We start from the raw sequence: 21,453 nt of genomic DNA on the forward strand, positions 1-21,453 counted from the left end.
AAGAAACGTAACTTCAGTAGAACTCAGTTGGGATGAAGTGGTGTGCTTTTGTTTGTAAGCAAAGAAGCGTAAGGTTAGCAGTGTGGCTTTTAAGGCATTTACCATTTTAGTGCAAAAGCAGTGGAACCTGTTGGATGTCATAATGTATACAGCAGAAGTTAGTGGTAGCAGCGTGATCCATCAGTGTGGCGTGTCCCTGCATGCTCCAGCACTTTTAACTTTTGTTAAATAGAAATCATGGACTAATGCAGACTGGAAAATATCTGGAGGATATCTGGTCCAACCTTTGCTGAAAGCAGGGCCATCTCTGGAGTTACTGTAGGTTTCCCAGTCAACTTTTAAATATTCCAAGGCACAGAGACTCTGGGAAACCAGTTCCAACGTTTGACTACACTTAGGGTGAGGACTTATTTTGCTTGTATCTGATCAGAATTTCCCTTGCTGCAACTTGTCCATTGCCTCTTGTCCATTCTCCATGTAGCTCCAGGAAGAGGCTGGCTCTGCCCCTGCTATACCCTCGCATTAGGTAGTGACAGACGGCTGTCAGATTCTTCTCAGCCTTCGATTCTCAAGGCTGAGTAGACCCAGCTCCCTTGGGCCCCTCTTGCACATTATGTTCAGCCGTCATGGTGAGTCACTGCTGGACTTGCTCCAGTTAGTCAGTGTCTTTCTAGTGCCAGAGAGCCCCAAACTGGACACAGAACTGTACTAGTATTTAATGATATTTAACAGTATGAGGCCTATAATTTTTAATTGAATTGGAGGTATAAAAAGTTCTCAGTAAATCTTGATCTTTCTGTGTTATTAGAGCATCCCTCAGACCCGTATTGATGTGTAATGCTGCAGTATGCAGCTGTTCCTCATGGTTTTATTTAGCATGCAGAAGTAAAAGGTAGACACTGCACATCCTGCCCAGCCTTTATGAGAGGATGGGAGATGTGCAGTCTCTGGTTTGATGAACATAGAGAAGAAAATTTCCAAACCAGATCCATTTGCAGTTTTATGTTTATTTGTTTAATTGCCTGCTAAGCAAAGCCCTTTAATACATACAAAGAAATCAGTTTAAAAGCAAGAGGATTCACATCAAATTAGCCTAATTATCAGGCTACCACATCAGCAACAGTGGCTTGAAAAGGTACAATAAATGGGTAAGACAGCAGGTGAGTGTATTTGGGGTTGTGCCTTGTTAAGCCACTGATGTGAACTCCTCTCTGACCATCAGGGTGGGTCAGAACGGGGCGTACTAGTTCGTCTTCAGACAAACAAGAGATCTTTCCATTCCAGTATCTTTGAACTCAGAAGGCTTGTTGATACTAAAAACACTGAGTATTTGATTGCTCAATCAGTATAAATCCACTGGTATTCTCAGGCTCTACCATCCATAGGTCAATCCACCTAAATTACCATCTTAATAAGATGCCAGGATACTTGTTTGGTGTTTAAAAAGCTATCCAAATAATGGCATGGAAATCTTGGGAATACAATTCTGCTATCAATCACTCAGCTATGCTCAGAGAGGGGAAGAAATCTTGTTTTACAAACAGCTGCTTCTCACTTTCCCTTAATGCTTTTCACTTTCCCTTCACGTTTCAGAATGCAGCAACTTAGCTCTGAACGGCAATACATAAGAGAGTATTTAGCTCGGTATTTAGCTCAGTCAAGCTTTAAAAAGTTTGTTTCTTCATAAAAGCATAATTTGGGGAATTTTTTTTTTAATGCAGGCCAATTGCTTCATGTTACTGAGGCAGAAAAGGCAAAGATTTGATAATGCTGTCATTTTGAAAGTGCACACAGTGGCTGTATGAAGGCAGCATCATTACACACAATCAGTTATGCAGCTCTCATTACACAGTTGAGGTGCAGATTGGAGTGCTAGCCGGCCCTACAGCAAAATACAACATAATGCAAAGGAGTTCTGTTGTAAAATAGTACATCAGGAATTTTATTTTTGTCTACCTTGTCCTTCCTCGCTCCAAGAGGTTCATTAGTCTCCAGTGAAAGATGCAGTTTGATTCTTGCCTTTTTAAGAACTACGTCAAGGGGGTAATTCTAGCCACTTTTCGTGCAGATACTTGAACACCTGTTTCTCCTTCATTTATCTGCCAAAGGATATTAGTTCAGGATAACACCTACTGATTTTATGTACTACTGCTATGGGGTTTTTTATGTCATAGTAATAAAGGTGAATACTGTAAGTGGCTTTTCTATATGCCTTAAGCAAAATTATATGTAACAAAATCATAAGATGCATGACTTGTATGATAATTTTGCTTTAACATTAGGCTAAATTTAAGATGCCATCACATGTAACTGTTGTGTTTCTTCAGTGTATTCATCTGAAACGTACACCACCCCCATACTGTGTAAGCCTGCTCTTTACTGTGGCAAATTCAAATATCTTGTAGTTAACTAGTTTAAAGGAACCTTGCAATATTTGCAGATTATCAATGTCATCTTTTCCTGCTGCTTATTCCTCATTTGCAATTATAATAATCCATGATATTTCAGCCATCTCCACAGCAACTAATTATGATGGCAGAAATAGACTGACATCTATTGCCATTATGCAACAGAAATAAGTGAACTTTCACAAAAATAAATCATCCAAATCTTATTGATGTAAAAAAAGACCAGGATAAAATTGGAACAGAAGAATACTTAGGTAGAGTTAATCATTAAATTGTACTATTTCTTCACTTATATCTGAATTTTGAAGCTACTTCCTTAATATTTTAATTAATGTATTTATAACAACATAATGGCATTTTGATAATCTTCAGGAAAATATTTCAAGGTAGTGTCAACTTTTATCAAACTTGTAATTGTCCATGGAGCAGTGATTTGCAGCCTCTCTGTGGTTCTTTTGTGAAGCATTAGTCAAAATCTGCTGAACAGCTCGACTTTATTCTCTTTATTAAAAAACCATCTACAGTCAGGTCATTACCCAACACTGGGCAGAATTTCAGATTTCAGGTTCGCATTCCATTGGCACTTCACGTACTGCAGTGTCAGAAAGCAATCAATAATACTTAAGATTTGTCCAACATGAAATACAGCACACACTCTTGTACTTTCTAGATCTGAAAGAAAAAAAAAGTAAGGGGGGGGGGGGGCTTAGCTTTCTCTGGACTGAATGAATGAAAAATCCTGAAGCCCATGCTGAAAAACGGTTCTAAGCCTGCATGCCACACTAGCTAGTAAGCTACTTTTGCAACCAGCATTACACAGGCCATGAAACCTGAATCCATTTTTGTAATTCTAGATGCCACTATGTTGAACTCTGTATTACTTAACAGGTCTGATTTAATCACGCAAGAAAAATCCCCTGACATGCATGGTAAGGAGATAAAATTCAAGTTCCTTTCAAAGGCAAATTAGATGCCTTTGCACATTTCCCAACAATTAGATAATTGAATGAAGTGTATAGTTTTGTGTGTTGGGATCGAGGGTGTTTTCTCCTGATTCATTAAACACATCCTTTAAAGATAAATATACTCAAGGACAGACATAGGTCAAACTGAAGTCCATGTAGCCCAGTATCTTTTCTTGTAGTCAACAGTTCTGTTTAGTAAAACCATATGCAAGAAGCAGGGTAAGTATGTATTTATCTGTCCCCTCACATAACAAATCAGATTGCAGCACTCAGAAATTCATAAGCCAAAAGCTGCATCCAAATTAAGAAGCCATGTGTGGATTTATCCTCCATTGCTTTGTGTCATTTGAACCCAGTTACACTTTTGGCCTTAACAGATATCTCTTGCAGTTAATTCCACAATGGAAAAAAAGACATTGTATACAAAAGCACCTTTTTTTTCCAGATGCACCCTTATCATTTTGTTGGGTGCTCTTTATTTCTTGCATTTTATGAGTGAATGACCATTCATGGTGTTATAGACCTCTGTTTTATTCCCCGTCAGTTGCATGTTTTGCAGGGTGAAGACTTCTGTTCTGTAGTTTGCTGTATTGGTGTTTGCTCTAGCGTAGCCCGTGGTCCTGAGGGCAGGTGATGCAGACTGATTCGCGTCTCTCCGTGTTGTTATGGCCCCAGATCTGGAGCAATGGGTCATGACCACACTGCATGAGAGCATGAGCTCGCAGTGCTGCCAAAGACCACCTCATACGCTCAGAAGGCAAAAACCCTTCTGGCGTGAAAATACCCTCATCTCTGGGTGCAGAAGAGTGCAAGGGCTGTGGGTATCCTTTGAAGGGCTATGCCAGGCCAAGGGAGCCCTGTCTGGTGCAGCTCCCACCAGATGGTATGTAGAATATGTGTACTGATACTGGCTATCCTGTTTTGTGCCTTGATTTTCCTTCAAGGGAACTCTCTGGTTAATGCAAGCACAGCCTAGGTGACAGTTACCATGTATTTTTGTGAATATCAGGAGACCAGGACCTTGGTATAAAAGAAGAGATGACAAAATAAAATACAGTTTCACTATTACTCTTTACTCCTGTACAAGATACTCTATCCCTTTAATCGTTCTTCTTCCATTTTTCCATAACATTTTTAGTTCTGCTGTATCTTTTTGGAGATAGATAACCAGACTTGAATTAGCTGCAGACTAGTACAGTAGCACAAAGGTGCTGTATTTATTTCGTAATAATTCTGTTTCCCTTTTTACTTCCCCAAGCATTAAGATGATGTTTTCAGAGAATTCTCCGTAGAGTTTCTAAGCACTGTCTTCTGAGTGGGAATGACTAATTTAGCTGTTATTAAGTGTGTATAGTTACGGCTGCCTTTTCCCAAATGTCTTTTTTGCTCTTTATCAATGTTGAATTTCATCACACATCATTTAGTATCATAAGATCTTTTGTAGCTCTTTACAGTCAGCCTTAGTTTTGACTGCAATCGGCAAATTTTGTCATCTCCCTATTGCCAGCCTTCCTAGAACATGTCTTTGTGAAGAAGACAGCAGGTCGTACCACATCCCTCTGTTTTATGTATGGGGCATTCCTCCTTGCTTTCTACATGTTATTAATCCACTGGAGGATGCTCACTGTTATCTCATGCAATTTTAATTGTTTCAATGACCTTAACATAGAGGTTTTGGAACTCTGAAGGCACTAACATGGAACAGAGTATCTTCATTCATTGACTTCCATGAGCTTCGCACCTCAAACCCAGGATGATTCTTCTCCCATCTCTGTTCTGCTCTAGGTCTCTAATTTCTAGCTCTATTCTATATAGCTGTTCCTAGACTGGCAGTGTGGAAACCAGGCTTACTGGTCTGTAATTCCCAGGTGACTTTTGGACTCTGAAAAATAGCAACCTTCTATTTGCCACCTCCCACTTTTCTATCTTATCTAGGTTATATGCCACGCTTGCCAGTTCGTATTTGATTTCCTGAGGAAATCTGGGAAGAAAACTGCCTGGTCTTGGCAGTTTACTACTCTTCATTTTATTGATTTCCTTAAAAAGTTCTCCAAGTGACACTTCACTTGGACTTCCACAGCTCCTTGTAAAAAAAGAGTTTCACTCTGCAATTCTGTTGAAGCTCTTCAGGATTAGCACTGCTGTGAAAAATATTTGTCTTGTTTACCATGGCCTTTATCCTTCTGGACCATTGCTTTTAGCCTTAGATCATCTATGAATCTACCAATTTTCTGTTTGGTTTTCTACACATTTAGCAGATAAACTTTATGAAGTTCTGGACAGTAGTGACACTTACACTGGAATACTGAGATATCAGACTGCCATTATACCTTTATTTTATACAATATTATCTACATTCATAATGGGTTTACACCATAAGAGATGTCTAGGCTATTACCATATCTCCTTCACTTCACTGTCCGTCTTGCCTATTATTTTCCAAATTTGCTTCTTAAATCAGTACTTCAGTTCAAAACTGTTATTGTCTAAAGGTGTTTGGCATCTTCAACTCTGTCTCCCCATCCCGGACAAGCGTCGTAATGTATGTTTTTGCACACAAAAAAAGCACTAAGATAACACATAATACTAAGTGTAAAAATGCCTTATTTTCTCAGATAACTTCAGCACTTGCTGGAGAGGAACATAAAACCATTTTTTCATTGATGGATTTTTTTTTTTAATATCTCCTGTTGAAATAATGGAATAATTCATACTACGAAGAAGTATGTTGCATGCCAGCTTCTCATGAAGCTATTCTGCATTCATGTTACAGTAACTGAAATCCCAGTCTCTTTTTTTTTTTTTTTTTTTTGGTCTTTGGTCTGATTCCAGCGGACTGCCATGCTTAGTGGAAAGTTTCCCTCCATCTAGGACAGTTATCTTTTCAGAAAAAAAAAAAGGCAAAAAATCAGATGAAGACTTCAAATGTGTAAAACATACTGAAATTGCACTTGAACTATTATCAGCTTCCAAACCAGAAAGTAGACTGCACTATTTTCGGTGATAAGACAATGGTGTTAAAGACACTTTGGGCATTGTTTTTCAGCATTAAGTCTATTATGTACCAATCAGCTAGTGCCATTGCACAAGCTGGAAATATCATCCAAAGATAATTGCTGGATGATGTGACAGCTGCAATTCAGGAATCTTCGTATTTTGGAGGAAGTGTCTGTTGCTTTGTGATTCAGTCATTTCTATAATCAAGTATTAAATGAATGATTTCCTGTTTGGCTCCTAACAGAGGTCTGTGTTGAAGGGTTGATGCCAGTTCATTCCACTAATAAATGCATTTTTAATTTGCCTGTGCTTAATTGACGTTTTCTGGGTGTAGAAAAGTAGTGATAGTTTCCAAGAAGTATTTGAAATCTTAATAGCTTCTCTTGCAAAAAGGTGCTAAGCCAACTTCGGATTTAAGTAGGTATTTCTCAGTTGCAAGCTATGCTTGCTAACATTTATTTTAAATAGGTGTACATGTGGACACAGATACACAACTATCCATCTGCTTTGTGTGTCTATTTGGGAGGCTGCTGTGTACTAATTATTTCGGTATAAGTGGAAGAACTGTTTCCTAAACTGTAATTTACTACAACAGTGTTGTTTGTGTAAATACACACTTCGGGTAATGTGCGGGTATATTTTTTAACTATCCCAAATCCCGCTTTGGTGAAATAGAAGCATCCAGCAGATCAAGCTTTCTTCACTGTAGCCAAAATAAGATTTCATTAGCAGTAAGGCACTGTTTTTACACGTCTGTCTGCCTTTGGGTACCAGGCAACATATGTTTGTAAAGTTACAGCTGTAAGGTAAACTTAAGCTGTAGAACGAACAGTTGGCTGTTGCTATAGAAAGAGTTGTGCTGCTTGTCTTACTGAGTACAGCTCTCTCTTCTATCAGCAAAGTGATCCTCCCAGCTGGCAAACAAGGGGCCCAAATACTGGCCAGTAGTTTGGTTGTCATCTCCTGGTGGTCTGTCCAAGCATTCCTCCTCCCTTCTTATCATCAGCCTGCCACTGTTTTGGTTCTGTCCTGATATTTTCCCCTCTTTTTTCTGTCCCAGGAAAACTGACTCCTTCACCCTCAAAGTTACACGGGAGAATCCAGTTTCCTGACATCTGCTAGACTTGTTTCTGTAAACGGTGCTCTGTATTTTGCTACCTGGATGTGTTGTCTGATGAGGAGCAAATCCAAAAGCAGCAGCTTTCCTGGTTATTTATATCCCATGTGTAAACTCTGTTCTGGAGAGAACTCTGTTCATCTGCAGAGAGTTGCAGGAGTCATTATCTTATTCTAGCAATGCCCACCATGCTGGTGCTTTGGTTTTTTGCTTTGAGGAAGGTCCCTTGAACTATTGTGCAGCAGAATATTGCAAATAGACATTTCTGACATTACAGATGACACTGCAGATCCCTACTGCAGTATCATCTGTCTGGGTACCATCTTCTCAGGGTAAGGGAAACACACTGCAGATATCTCACCCAGCTCTTTGCTAATTTGCTTTTAGTATAGTTGTTGTTGTACATACAGAAATCTGAGACTTCGAGGTGTCTAAAGCAAGTTGAGTCACTTGTAAAAAGCAACCATTCTTTGGGATGTACAGCTGCTGCTGATGTTCCTACATATATCTTTCAGATGGCATCACTCATCTGGTTGCCAAGGCTTGATGGGTAGAACCCATATTCTTACTGTTTCTTTGATGCTACAACTTCTGCATGTTGTAATACAGAAGCCTGTAGGAGAAACCTACATCATTTCATCTGCTGGTGAGCCATGTGAAAACATGAATGGATCTCCTATCAGAAGGATTGCATCAGCTCCCTTCTGCTGGCACTTGGGACATAGCTTCATTGCAGTAAGAACTGTGGTGGTAATAGCTATGTTCAATTTATCTTTAATCTAGCTATAGCTACTTAGGGTGCTGGTAGCAGCATGGACTTCACCACGGGCTGTTCTAGCCTGCCAGGTTTCTTACTTCAATGAAAGCCTTCAAATAAGTCAGTACCACCCCCTCATTACTGTTTTTGATGCCCAAATTATAGATACTCAGAATGCCCAGGGTATGGCTTTATGTGCTGCAATCACACTGTAATTGCAAAGCAGGTGTACTCTGAGATATGCTATGTTACCTTGTTGCAAATTTCTTTAATTAAGCTACAGAGCCTCATTTTTCATTAAGTTGTGGAAAGCAATACCTGTTGGTGGCTCAGCTTTCCAGTTCTTGACCTAGTATTACCTAGGAATTCATGAAAACGCTGTGCAGCAGTTCAGAGGGAAGAACAGGAGGAATGTATTTTCTTCATTTTTTCAATATTCTGCTCAGCTTTCTGAATTTCTCCCTAACTTGCTGTACAATACTTCTCATGGGTGACAAGAAAAGTAATTATGTAGAAAGGGGATGAAAATGCAAGTCTTTCCAAAATACTATTGATAGACTATCACAGTTCATTGACACAGCGGAGTTCTGGTTTGCTGTCTATTAGCTGGGCAGTTGAGGGTGGTAACATTTTTCTTAAGGGTGTCTACAGTCTTGTTTTCTTTTCACTTCCATTTTCTTAGATTTTTTTTTTCAAACACCTTTTGTTATATTTGTTGAATTTCTTGTTTTATCTCCTGTTTTCATGTATTCATCTTCTGCCAGGCTTGCTCTGCTTGACCTGTGAAATCTGTTATGTTGGGTTTCCTTGGATCTAGCTTGAAATTTAGTTCTTTCCCTAGGAAGGCAGCTTCTTTGATTGTTTGGGGTTTTTTTTCAGTCCTATATGAAAAAATTACAGTCCATCTGCTCTTGGATTAGGTTTCTCATTTCTTTAGTTCAGTTCCTTCTGTTAATTATGGTAGAGTTGTTCAGATTTAATTTCTCTGCCTTTCCTCATGTTTGCTGAATTCTTGGTTGTATGCTGCATTTCTGAGTTGTGTTACTGTATTGTGATCTTCTTCGCTTAATGTGGTTTGCAGTATATTGACTAGCTCCTGGAATTCTCTGTTTACAGATTTAACTTTGCATCCATTTTCCTTCCAAGTCTGTCCGCTGGTAGTTTACGTGTAGTAATGATCAGTATAAATCTAGAGTTTTCTTAAGGCTGATTTCAGCTTCTTCCCCAATTTTTCTTTCACCATCAGTAAGGAAGAGAGAATTGAATTTTTATCTGTGGTTACCAGATGCGGCAACTGTTACACCTCCTAAACTCTTCTAGTTAGTAACTAGGGGTTTTAGGTTTGATCCTGCATTCTCAAAGGAATGTGTATATTTTTACTGTGTAATTTCAAAGGCTTGCATATTGCAAATGAAGATTTACCAGGCTTGTAGTCCAGCACTTCTAACCAGAGATGGACTGGTGTCTTGAGCTGATCTGAATTTGAGTGGAAGCAAGATGCCCTAATAGCATCTTCTCTGTGTTTTAAGTAGTCATAATCTAAAACAAATCCAGTGTTACTTGCAAGACTGGAAATAAAATAAAATTAATAAGAGTTTAGAGGTTTGGGGTGGTTTTTTTTCCATTTTGACCTCTTTTTCTTATTTGATTTGTCTTAATTATAGATTAACAAGTTTTAAGTCTAGAAGGATCATTTCCTAGCCTAGTGTGTTCACCACTGGCCACAGAACAGTTGATGTTAATGCTTTGCTACTGATCTAGCAGGTGATGAGCCAAGTTGTTTCAACTTGTCTGTACCTCACTTTTCCACCTCTATAATTATAATAATGATACTGGTTTGCTTCTAGAGTGTTTTGAGTTATTCCTCCAGTGTGGCATCAATGCTGGGTTTTGTTCCTGTTTTGTTAGTCTGTCTTGTACGTGCCACAGAAGTTTTCCAAACAATTCATGTACTGAAAGGGATTTATTTGGTCAACTACTGTAGTGACACCTGATTTAGAGAGGTATTTGTAATTTTTTTTTTTTAATCAAGCTTAACTTTTGATACCCACACATCTGATGTTCACTTGATTTTGTAATCTCGTAGAACAGGAGTGCTAGGCTACAGTCAGAACAAGAAATGTCACGGGCAGACATCACAGACAAAAAGGGGCTCCTAATCCTTTCTAGGTAGTAATCTGTCTCAGTCAGGTTTTGTAGATGGTACCGTCACAGGAAAACCCAGGCTGACATTAGAGAGACCCCAAACTTCTGTAAGGAACTTTAATTCTCAAAGATTCAGAAACATGTTGGAATATTTTTTCTTCCCTCAGGCTTCAGGAGATTTATGAGTGTTTGAGGCCAAGCAAAATTCATATTTAGCACTGAGCAAAGCAAACCAGTTATTTCAACCAAGCTGTGTTTTGGCATTGGTCAAACCTCAAGCTCACAACAGCAATGCTGGGTGTCATGCCACAGCTGTTGAAACAATCCCAAAATTAATGGAGCTCTGTGTGAGCTGACACATTTACATTTTCCTCAGCTCCATCCGAGACTTCATCTGCAGCAGCATTTCTTTTCTTAAAACTACCCTCTTCAGTCAATTTTGATTTCAGGAGTGGTTTCAGCCCTAATTTTATGCATCTTTATCTCAGCTACTCACCCTTAGCTTCCTTTACGGTCAGTAAAGACTGTCAGGCGCTTCCAAGGTGCAGTTCAGCCTGGTTTAGATGGTTACATTAGGTTGAGCTCAGTCATGCCTGAGACTTGCTCTTAATATATAAGGAGGCCAACTCAGAGGCAAACGGCCATGCTAAAAATTTGTATCAGATGAATCCTGCTCCATTTGATTATCAAGAAAGTCTACGTAGTTGAAAGAATTTCAAGATGATGTAACATGGTTTGATACACAATCCGTCACATCTGAAAAATCTCTCCTTCCTTACAAGTCTGAAGGAAATATTGATGGTTGTTTATCTTAACACTGTGCAAAGCAGTTGGTTTACTTGTTTCTAATTATTCAGATCTGAATTATTAGCAAAGCAAATTTCTGCCTATTGAATCCAAATATAATTCTGCTCTAAGCTCCATTGCTGTAATGACCTTTGCTTCCTAAAATCATCATGAAAATTATAGTGGCATTTGAAAGGAAGAATTCATGCAAAACAACCCCCAGTGCTTTTTAAGATAAAGGCCAAGGGCAACCTCATATAAAAGCAAGGTTAAGATTCAACTGGCTAGCACAGGCTGGGTTTTAGTTTCGGTTGTCAGATAAGAAGAAAGGGCAGGACTTGTTTATTTAGTCCGCCCCTTGGTTTAAGCAGCAACATGACAAGTTATGCAAAGGAGGCCAGTTTATTCTCATATAGATGCAGGTTGGAAGAGTTCATCTGAGATGTTTTTGTCTTGGAGGGAAGGATGGGAGGGACAGAAAGGTTACACATCCTGACTACATAAATGCCTCTTTGGCTGGTTAATGGAGCAGCAGAAGCACTTGGCACAGAGGCAGTGGCGAGCTTCACCTTCTCAGCTGGAGGAGCAGCGCACAATCACTGCCATCACAGAGCACAACAGCTTATTAAAGGAATAAAGACAAAACGGTACTTGATTTCCAGAAAGGAGGGGCAGGAAATACTCCTGGCCCTGTCAAGGCTTTACTGATCTTAATGGGTCTGCCACAGAGATAAAGCTCAGCTTGAACAGTGGAGAGGTGCTGCTCCTGAGGGACGAGTTCAAAAACACCAGCTCAGAAACATTAATAAAAACATTTCCCACTGTTTCTTCATCAGAGCTTAAAAGAAACAGCATACTGCAGAGCACACTGGCAAAATCTATAAGCATACACCATAAAATACGCATACGCTTATTTCTATAAACTAGTAACTGAGACTGTCTTGGAGAATGGATGAATTTGTTAAGATAACCAGTTTCTGGCATAAGTAGACCCCATAAAGAGGGCTTAATGCTTATTTCTAATCTCCTGGAAGACTGTACAAATGAAAAAAATGAGGTTAATCACCAAGGAAAATTGCCAGTGAAGTAATACATCTTTTGTTAAATATTAATTATATTTAATTTTTCCCCATCACAGAATTTACAAGGTTCTCATGAATCAAGGATTAATTCAGAGGTTTTTATTTATCCTCTGCTGTGAATGGATCCCTTCTCAGTGGAGAGTGAATGAATTTATTTTGTATCAGCTTTCTTCTTGAAAAGAAAATCCTTCGTAAAAGAACTGGCAATCTTTGCCAGAGAAATCCAGGCCGAGTAAAACATTTCATTGTTCAGGCTGTTAGATCCTAATGAGTTCTGCATCTAAGCGCTTGTGATTTTCTTCCATCTGATCCAGCAGTAGCATAGTAGTTCATGCACTTAAATGTACAAGACTTGTTTGGGAGGAAGATTTCTATTAAAGGAAGGCAGCATGTTCCATAGTTTTACTATAACATCTGTTATTATCATTCAGTGCTGCTCTTAGCCCAGCATGCCCTTCCTCTAAATATCTTATTAATTAAACTGGCTTAGTAGGAAAATAATTAATACTTTAAGTCCTGTACCTACTTAGAAAGGATTTAGAAACTGAAAAAATTGTTATAGTCTGAGCTTCAAACTGGAGGGTTGTGGAGTTTTTTCATTCTTGAGCAGAAGCAGATTACAACTAAAAGGGAGTATCTAAAAAGCCTATGTAAATACAGTCTTCCAGATATATATATCATCTTTGAAATTCTGCTAGACTGCAAAAATAGCCCATGACTTTGAGAAGTCTTGGTCAATACTTGAGCGTCTTCCCCAGCAACTGTTTTGGGAGAGGTGCTCTTGTGCTTCTTCTTCAGAATGTCCTGCTAGTCGTATTTAGCACTTGATCCTCCAGAAGTCTTAACTCCAACCCACAAAATTACCGTGTTTCTTACCACAACTTTAATAATGAGGTGGGACTTTCTAGCTGTGAAGTCGGTAGTAGTGCTGTTACCTTGCATAGCCAGCTGTTGACTAGGCAGGAGGGTGAGATGGTGAAGCCAGGTGGGTGCCAGTGAATTTGTATGTAAAATGTGTATCTGTTACTTAGCTATTTATGGTAAAGTACAGAAATAGCAGTGTCTTTGTTTTGTGAGCAGTGCTGTTGTCTATATGCAGAAACTGCTGCTTTGCTGCTGTTTCACCCAACTTGATTTCCCACTGAAGAACAAGCTGGGACAGACTGGGTGCTGTTCACTGCTTACACTAACATATAATTACACTTTCTCAGACCTGTTGGAAAAGGTGTTGGGTGCTGCCAAATTGCTTTTTAAAGTCAGTCAGGGTTTTAACAATTTCTTTGGTGGGACAAAGCTCCAGAGTTAGCTGTAGCTTGTTTTGGCTTTTTTTGGAGGAGCAGCTATTCTTAAGGAGGAAGAGGAAGAAGCTTTAAATACTGTACCAGAGCAAGGCCCCTTCAGCACAGGGAAAAGGTAGCTTGGGGAGCAGTCTGCAGTGTGACTCTGGAGTCTGATTGTTGGATATTTCTTTTCAAAAGCATTATTAGAAACTTAGAAATCGAAGTTTCATTGAACATCCGTGAGGTGCCTAAAGCGCTTCTTCAAATGGGGCTAAGGCACTCTGGAAAATTCTGTGGCTGTTATGTTAGCAGCCTCCAAAATAATACTGTACCATGTGGCTGGCTAATGCGTATGGGGTCTTGTGCCTCAGCAAAGGGACCTGCCATTAATTCTGATTGATGCTGAAGTTCAGAGGGTGTGTTTGGGGGAGACCAGGGTTTTTATTAGCTACTGACTGTACCTACTGGCCACCTTTGTCCTGAAGAATACATGTTCAAAACTGATTTAAAAAATGGGGAAACCTAAATTTATCCTATGGAAAAGAGTGAAGCAAAGCTGGCCTTGTTCATACTAAGCTGTAAGTATCTGACAGCAAATAAGTTGCAATGAGTGCAGCGTGTCAGTATAAACATAGCTAATTCATCAAGTATATCGGCCTCTGCGGGAACAGCCAACATGCAGCAGGGCCAGAAAAGGTTACACCCTCATGTTTTCAGGTATGGAGAGAGGGTTTCGAAGCCTCTTTTGCTTTAAATCTGCCTTGGGCAGACTGGAGATGCTAAGTCCCAGTTCATTTGTATGTGTGTGCATCTGTGCTGGGTCTGATAGGGGAGCATATGGCAAAAGCGATTCACCCTTGACTGTGCCTCTTTTTTGGCAGGCACAGTCTTGTTTGTCACAGAGCACACACAGTCGCAGCCACTCCTGCACATCACTTCTTGCGCCCCTTGCTTGCTGGCTTTCAGCTCTTTGCCTGAATGCATGTCCTTTGTGGTGTTTTGGTTAATTGGACATTGTTTTAATTACTGCTGAACTAAACAAACATGATATTTCTATCTGTTGTTTTGCTGCCCCAGTGACCACAGTCTCCAAGCAGCCAATACAGGACTTGGGCTCTTCAGACCTGGTGTAAATTGCAGTGGCTCTCATGCAGTTTCCCTCATTTACACCTTTTTTGGGGAAACCCCCCCTCCAGGGAGGAAAAGGCTCCATTAAACAGCTTTTTTTGCACTGTCCCAAATGCCTTGATCTGCTCTCACTGGAATTAGTAGCAAACAAGCCTTGCCTTCCAGGCGGCAGAGGTGCCAGTCATCTTCCATGGCCTGGGGACAGTCCATGGCCATGTCTTTCATTGGTGTGATCCTTCATGTTGCCTCCTTTCTTGCCTTTCCCTCTCTGGCTTCTGCACTAATTGCTTTTTTCTCCCATTGCTGTCTTTAATTCTCCATGGAAATGCCTGGGTTGTGTGTCAAAATTAAGCAATGGGAGCGCAGACATCTCAAACCGGTCAGTCCATAGCCATTTCTGTCAATAATGGCCATGCTATAGCAGCAGGCGGATTCTCTGGACCGTCAGTAGCCTTTATTTTGAGATGCTAATTTGCCACTGACTTGAAGAGGAGAACAAGCATTTTTTTAAATGCCTTAAAAGGCATAGAGCCTTTTAAAATGGTCATTTCCCTTTTTTCTATTTATATTGACCCTTTTCCTTTGCTTACAGCTTTGGAAAGAAAAATATCAATGAGACAAAGCAGAGAGGAGCTTATAAAACGAGGAGTGCTGAAAGAAATTTTTGATAAAGGTAAGTGTTCTTCTTTTCACAATATTAAATTGACATCCCCTATAGTTTTATTGCCAGATATTACATTATTGTAACACTAAGAACTGGGAATACAGTCCTATATTGCAGAACTGTGCAGAATAAGGTCTCCAAACATCTCTTTTGATTTCACTGTGGGCTGGCCCTCTCCGTTGGATACATGTGGTAGTTACCTAGCAAAAACACTGAAAACTAATCAAAAATGTAAAGCAGTAGAAATATAAATCACAGGAATGGGCAATAGTTACTTGCTGCAAAACAGCGATGCATCCACACTGCGGGTAGACGGAGTGGGTCCGTGCCTGCATGTGTTATCATTGTCTGGTTGCGTCACTCCAGGATTAACTATTGTGGAAAAAGGTAACGTTTAAAGGTTTTGGATCCTGATGAGCACAGAACAGTGCACATTCCTTTGAAACAGCTCAGAAGACATAATAATAATTCCTTCTTCATGATAATTAATTTGTTGAGTTGGTAATGTATTATTTATGCAAAACGCCATTGTTTTACAAACACCATTCTTTTACTCTGGTAATGCAACACATATTTGACATCTATTACGTATGTGTCAATCTTTAACTGCAGCTTTTATTTATTTTGCTGCTTCCCTTGTCAATAACTAAGGGAATGAATTCAGCAAATTGTGTAAAGACATGCCAAAGTTGCATCTTAATTTCAATAGAACTTATGCATATGCTTTAAAGCCTCATTAATTCAAAGTCTGAAAGTCTTTAACAATACCAGTACAAAACCTGTTAGAAGTCAATAGAAGTTGTAAAACTTTAAAGTTGTAAAACTCCTATATTAGGAGTAGGGTCTACTTCATGGAGTCTGGAGCATTTACATCTACTACCTACTTTTTTAGTCTAGTTTATTAGGAATTTAAAAATTTACTAACTCGAACTGTTTATTTTTTTTAAGTGAAAAAAAACCCAAAACGCAACATTGCAAAACCAAAGAAATATGCTGCTTGTTATTAAATTTTAGAGTTTTTACCTGTATTTTAGATGCTTCTAATCCTTTAGATCTAACACTGCCTATGCTCTCACTATGACCTGCTGGCTTGGAAGTCATCCTAGATGCAATTTCAGGGTAGAAACAACTCCTGGCAAAAGGTTTGCCCTTCTCACTGCTTTGGGTTGTCCACATTTTGGAGTATGACTCAGATCAGACACACAGCCATGAGGCAGGCATCCCTGCAGCCAGTGAGCCATGGTCCAGGCTGTCACACCAAGTGTGTTGCAGTCCAGGGAAGGCCAGGGGGTAGCTCCCCGTTCAGTGTCCTGGCCAGCTCAGAAGTCAGCCTTCAGTCACACCTCTGTCTGTGGTGTGGCCTCCTTCATCCCTGCCGCACATCCCACAATTAGCTGCTTTCTGACCCACCCCTACATACACCTAAAGGCATCCCCAGAAAAAATCTTTTCTGTGCAGTCTGACCCTGCTTTCCACGTTGAAACTTGGGAAGGTTCCCCCTGCTTCGCTACCAAAGTGCTACAGCTTTCTCTGTTCATCAAATAATGCTGTAGTTTGTAATCTTCTATGTCATCTTGTGAAGCAGATGCTAATCTGTCTGGAGATCCTCATATGAAAAAAGAAATTAATTCCTCTTTATAGTCATTTTTCACCTTTTCATATCAGAAAAAGCTTGTATGAAACACATGCTGCTTCTTCCTATTTCCGGTGCAAAAAGCAGACACATCAGACTTCTTCACTGTCAGGTGCCACTAAAAGGGAAACTACAATGCAGAACAGCTGGACTTCTTATTCAGGATCCTACATTATTTCCTGCTGGTTGCAAACACAGGAAGCTAAGAATTAGTATGCCTCCTCGAAAGAAAGAGGTAGGGCAAAGAAGAAAGTGGTAATACACAAGAATAGTAGCAGTGGTCGAGTAGCTTTGATGAGAGGAGTGTATGAGAAAGGCAAGATGTGTAGAGCAAAAGCAGTATTTCCTTCAGTGGTGTAATAATCTGAGAGTAATTCTAATAATGGATATTATATCTCACTGTGAACCTTAAGTGAAAGCAACATTTTCCTTGTAATTCCTGTTAGGTAATCTCTAATCCTTAAGAAAACACAGCACTTCATAGCAGAAGGCTTTATTTGATGATGGTAGCACCTTCCATGCCAAGAGGCATCTTGTGCAGACAATACGTGTAGCCATAATGTTAAATCTCTTTGTCTCCCTTTCCTAAGAGGTGAACAAAGCAGACAGAATTGGCCTGAGAGTTATTTTGCATTTTTCTTTCTTAAAAAAGTCCATACAGGTCAAAGGAAGCTTGTATCAATAGACTGACCCAAGAACAAAAATTCTGGAGCTTGCAGTGTGCTTAGTGTTGGTTTTGTCCTATCTTTCATGTTGAAGAAAAAACAGATTAGCTAGCTTGCCTGCTGTTTAAAATGACACCCTGACCTATTTGCTGGCTTTTTAGAGGACTTTGTGTCATCCCACAGGTGAAAGTTAGCAGAGCACATAAGTCACAGTGTTCATACATGGGAAAGTCACTGCAGTCCAGCTGCTATTATTTGGGAAACAAGAAATGCTTTTATCACTTCAGTGACCCCCACACTTAAACTAGTCAAGTGAAACCATTCCAGACTGAACTGCAGAGAACTCTTTTCTTGGCAAGGGCCAGACTCATGACCGAATCAGCTTCTGTCGTCTTCCATTTCTAGGGTTCTGTAACTTGAGTCTTCTGAAAATGTAGGCAAAGGTTGTAATTCTTTCAAATACTGTGTATTTTTGGAAAAATACTAAGTTGAAGAAGTATCTGATGAGGCACCTGCTGTTCTAATAGTTTGTGGGCAGGTAGTGCTAAGAGGTTAAAAATACAGCTTCCATTCGCAACACAGAACATACCAGGGGATTTAAAAGAACTCACATTTTCGCTATACTATTGCTCCTACACATAAACAAACAGCTTTGATTTTCACATGAAGGTGTAACCATCCCAAAAGCATCTGTCTTTAGAATTGCCCACTGTTCCATGGTGCCAGTCAAAGAACTAAATCTACTTGTAGTATTTTGATACCTCTTTTATGTAATATAGATGAGATTGCCTGTAGTGAGAAATTCCTGAATATGAGTGTGTACTGATTGCTTGCTTCAGAGGTGATGGTACAATGGTTTTTCAAGGAAGCATGGGCAGTCTTCATCTTTTATACTTTTGTATTATTATACTCTATATCTAATCAAAATGATGGATTTAGACCTAAATTTCAGGTTACCTAAATCCTGACAGGATTTGGACGTGTTGCACTTATGTGCTGAGGCAGGTTTTTTGTCAGTACATGAGCATAACTTTGAAGAAGTGGCTTCAGTAATGCAGCAAGGAGGAAGGCATGGCAGCCACCAGAAAGACAGTTGTGCTGCAGTGAAATCATGTGTTGGAAGGTTTTGAACTCTTCCAGAAGCAGGAGGACATCCATATTTCAACCTGTCTCAAACTCCAAGGGATCCCACAAAATTGGGGGTCTGCTTAGAGACTGAAGTCAAGGAGAAATCTAACCACTGTGCTAAGGTAGCCACCAAGGCTAGGAAACAGCCCTGGGGACAGGTCTTGACCACATACAAGAACACTTCGTTTTCCATCCCCTAGCCCATAGGGGCCATGGCAGAGAAAGACATGAATTTTTCTATGCCCTTCCTAGCCTTTGCCATCAAGAATGCTTGCCTGGACAGTCTTACTTGAAAGCAGGCAAGTACTGAAGGAGACAACCCAAAGTGGAAAATAACCCAGGATTTTGAACTTTCATCATCATTTTGACTTCCGTAGCCATTTGTCTGTGGAAGGAGTGCATGAGCATGGCACTTTTCAGGTATGCAAGAAGTTCCCTAGTCCAAGGTGTTAAGAGTGAAAAGACATGGTGAGAGGGTAGGCAGAGCTCCAACATAAAGAAGAACAAAAGGACCGGTCTGTGTCAGTGTGATGCACTGTGGGCTGCTTCACACCAGGCAATTTTTAAAAAGTACCTGGAAGTGGAAATGGCAGGTGAGTTCAGGAGTACAAACCATGCTTAGGAGCTGCATGTTTTGAACATATCATCTGTGCATTTCTGGGCCTTCACCCCATGCTGTTACTTTCACATGCTAAGGTGAATCAAAGTGTCTGGGTAGAGTCCTGCATCAGAGAGTTTCCTCTGAGGTCCTGTTTCTTCACTGACTTCAGGTGTGCGGAGCCTCCTCAGTAACAGAAGAGCAGCCTTCATGTGCTCCTGTTGCTGCAGAGGTCAAGCTACTCTCTCTGGTCCCGTCCAGATTCACTCAGCCAGCATTATCAAAACTCATGCATTTAGGGGAAATCATTCTCCAGTAAGTAGCAGCAGGCCCTGTGAAAACACAGCAAAGGATTTAGCAAGTAAGAGAACAAAAGATTACATGTGTTATCACTGTGCAAAATTAACTTTGAACTCATAGCCGGTTCCTGAAGACTAATCGGTTCATTCATTTATGTGTAATTATTGCATTACCAGGATTCTTTTCATTTGTATGTCAGCTAACCAGAATAGCTTTTAGTACTTTAAAAGTAATAAGTAATTTGCCTTTTATGTCTGGTTGTCAAGCATGTCTCTGAACCAGGATTAATTCACACTAAGATATTCTTCACAAATTTTTATCTGCATCTTTGATCTGTTTGCTGTACTTCAGCAGCTCCCCATGTAGCGCTTCTTTAAGCGAGATCTGATTTAGGGTACGTATTTCAGTCATGATTCTGTGTCATGTCTGATGATTTCATTCAAATCCAAGGACAAGTTTTAGAGTCTAAATGAAGATTAGAGGTATTTAGAGGTAAGATTAAAAGAGGTTATGCTGTCAGTGCAGAGGGCTGTCATGCTTGTTACTATGACAAAAAGTAAAAGCCAAAATTTTATCTTACGTTTTACTTTTTTGCAATCGTAAAGCTTCAACAGGTCATATACCTTGAGAAGTGCAAAGTGCACTACAGTAAGATTTCAAGATGCTCAGCATGTTATGATAGGCATCCCACTTCACTAAAAATATGTAGACATCCCTCCAAAAAATAAATGTTACTGGTTTTATCATGCATACTTTTTGTCTGCCCACAGTTACAGTCAAATTTAGTCCTGCACTGAATTAATGAATATTGCTGGACACAATCACTGCCTTTCATTCAAGAAACAGTTGCTCTGCATAAGAAAAAGTTACACTCTTTCATGAAAACAGGTGACTGAGACAACAGCAGCCCCTATCCCAAACACCTGTAAAGGTGTGTGTTTATAAAAGGGAGACAGAGCAAGCACAGAATACATAGCATTTCCACCCAAACAGCTAAGTCAAAAAACATTCACCTTAAATACTGGCTGAACTGTTGTTTGATTTTTGCTGCCTAGGGAAATAAATGGGTTTGTATTGAATGACCACAGCAGTTAGGAGACTGCTCTGAACAATTGGCCAAAACCTTCAGTTTTGATTAATGTTGCTACCTTTTAGCCAGCTCAGTTGTTTGCTCTGAAAACCATGGGTTGGATTTCAGTCTAGTATGATGTGGCTGTGTACCATAATAGCTATCTAGGTCTTCAAAAAGCCTCCAACACAAACAAGAAAGTCAAGACCTTGGTATTCCTAATAATTCCAAAATAAGTAGGAGACCATCTTCAATTGCTGTAGGGAAGGTTTAAAAGGCAGAAACATAATTCTGAATACTTACCAGCTAACGTACTTTCAGACTTGTTAATTGGTGTGTCCTGACGCTTAAGTGAGAATTTTTTTCTCTTTTCAGTATTGTTATCTGAAGTGTTTTGCACATCTTAGCCCTGTGAGGGGAAAATGTGCACTCACTTAAATGATTTACATCTCTGTTCAGTAGATTGAGCACTAATACAGCTAATCAGAGGTGCCCAAAAATCAAGAACCAGATCCTGAAATCCTGAGTTTGACTTAAAAAAAAAATCTAAATGCGTAGTAAAATTAGGGTCCATTTATTTGCCTGCTGGTTTTTAGCCTTACAGGTCACATTCCAGTTATATTTTCAGGCTTCCACTCATTACCATAGGGACTGGACACTTTCCTTTGTAAAATTGTAATTGAGATATCCATGTAGTCATTGCCTCCAGGTACCAGAGTGCTGTGCATAAC

At 39.8% G+C, this 21,453-nt stretch overlaps 1 protein-coding gene across 5 annotated transcripts in view; it reads left to right on the forward strand.

The window, feature by feature from the left end:
• The window catches only part of PHACTR1 (phosphatase and actin regulator 1), a 310,963-nt gene that overhangs the window by 216,653 nt on the left and 72,857 nt on the right, over positions 1-21,453 (forward strand). For all 5 annotated transcript variants that reach the window (XM_069809108.1, XM_069809106.1, XM_069809110.1 and 2 more), the window contains one exon: positions 15,258-15,338. In XM_069809108.1, the coding sequence (XP_069665209.1) occupies positions 15,258-15,338 (81 nt within the window). The remainder of the gene's footprint in view (positions 1-15,257; positions 15,339-21,453) is intronic.

This window comes from Haliaeetus albicilla, chromosome 21 (assembly GCF_947461875.1).
Source record: "Haliaeetus albicilla chromosome 21, bHalAlb1.1, whole genome shotgun sequence".
In the NCBI taxonomy this organism is placed as follows: domain Eukaryota; kingdom Metazoa; phylum Chordata; class Aves; order Accipitriformes; family Accipitridae; genus Haliaeetus; species Haliaeetus albicilla.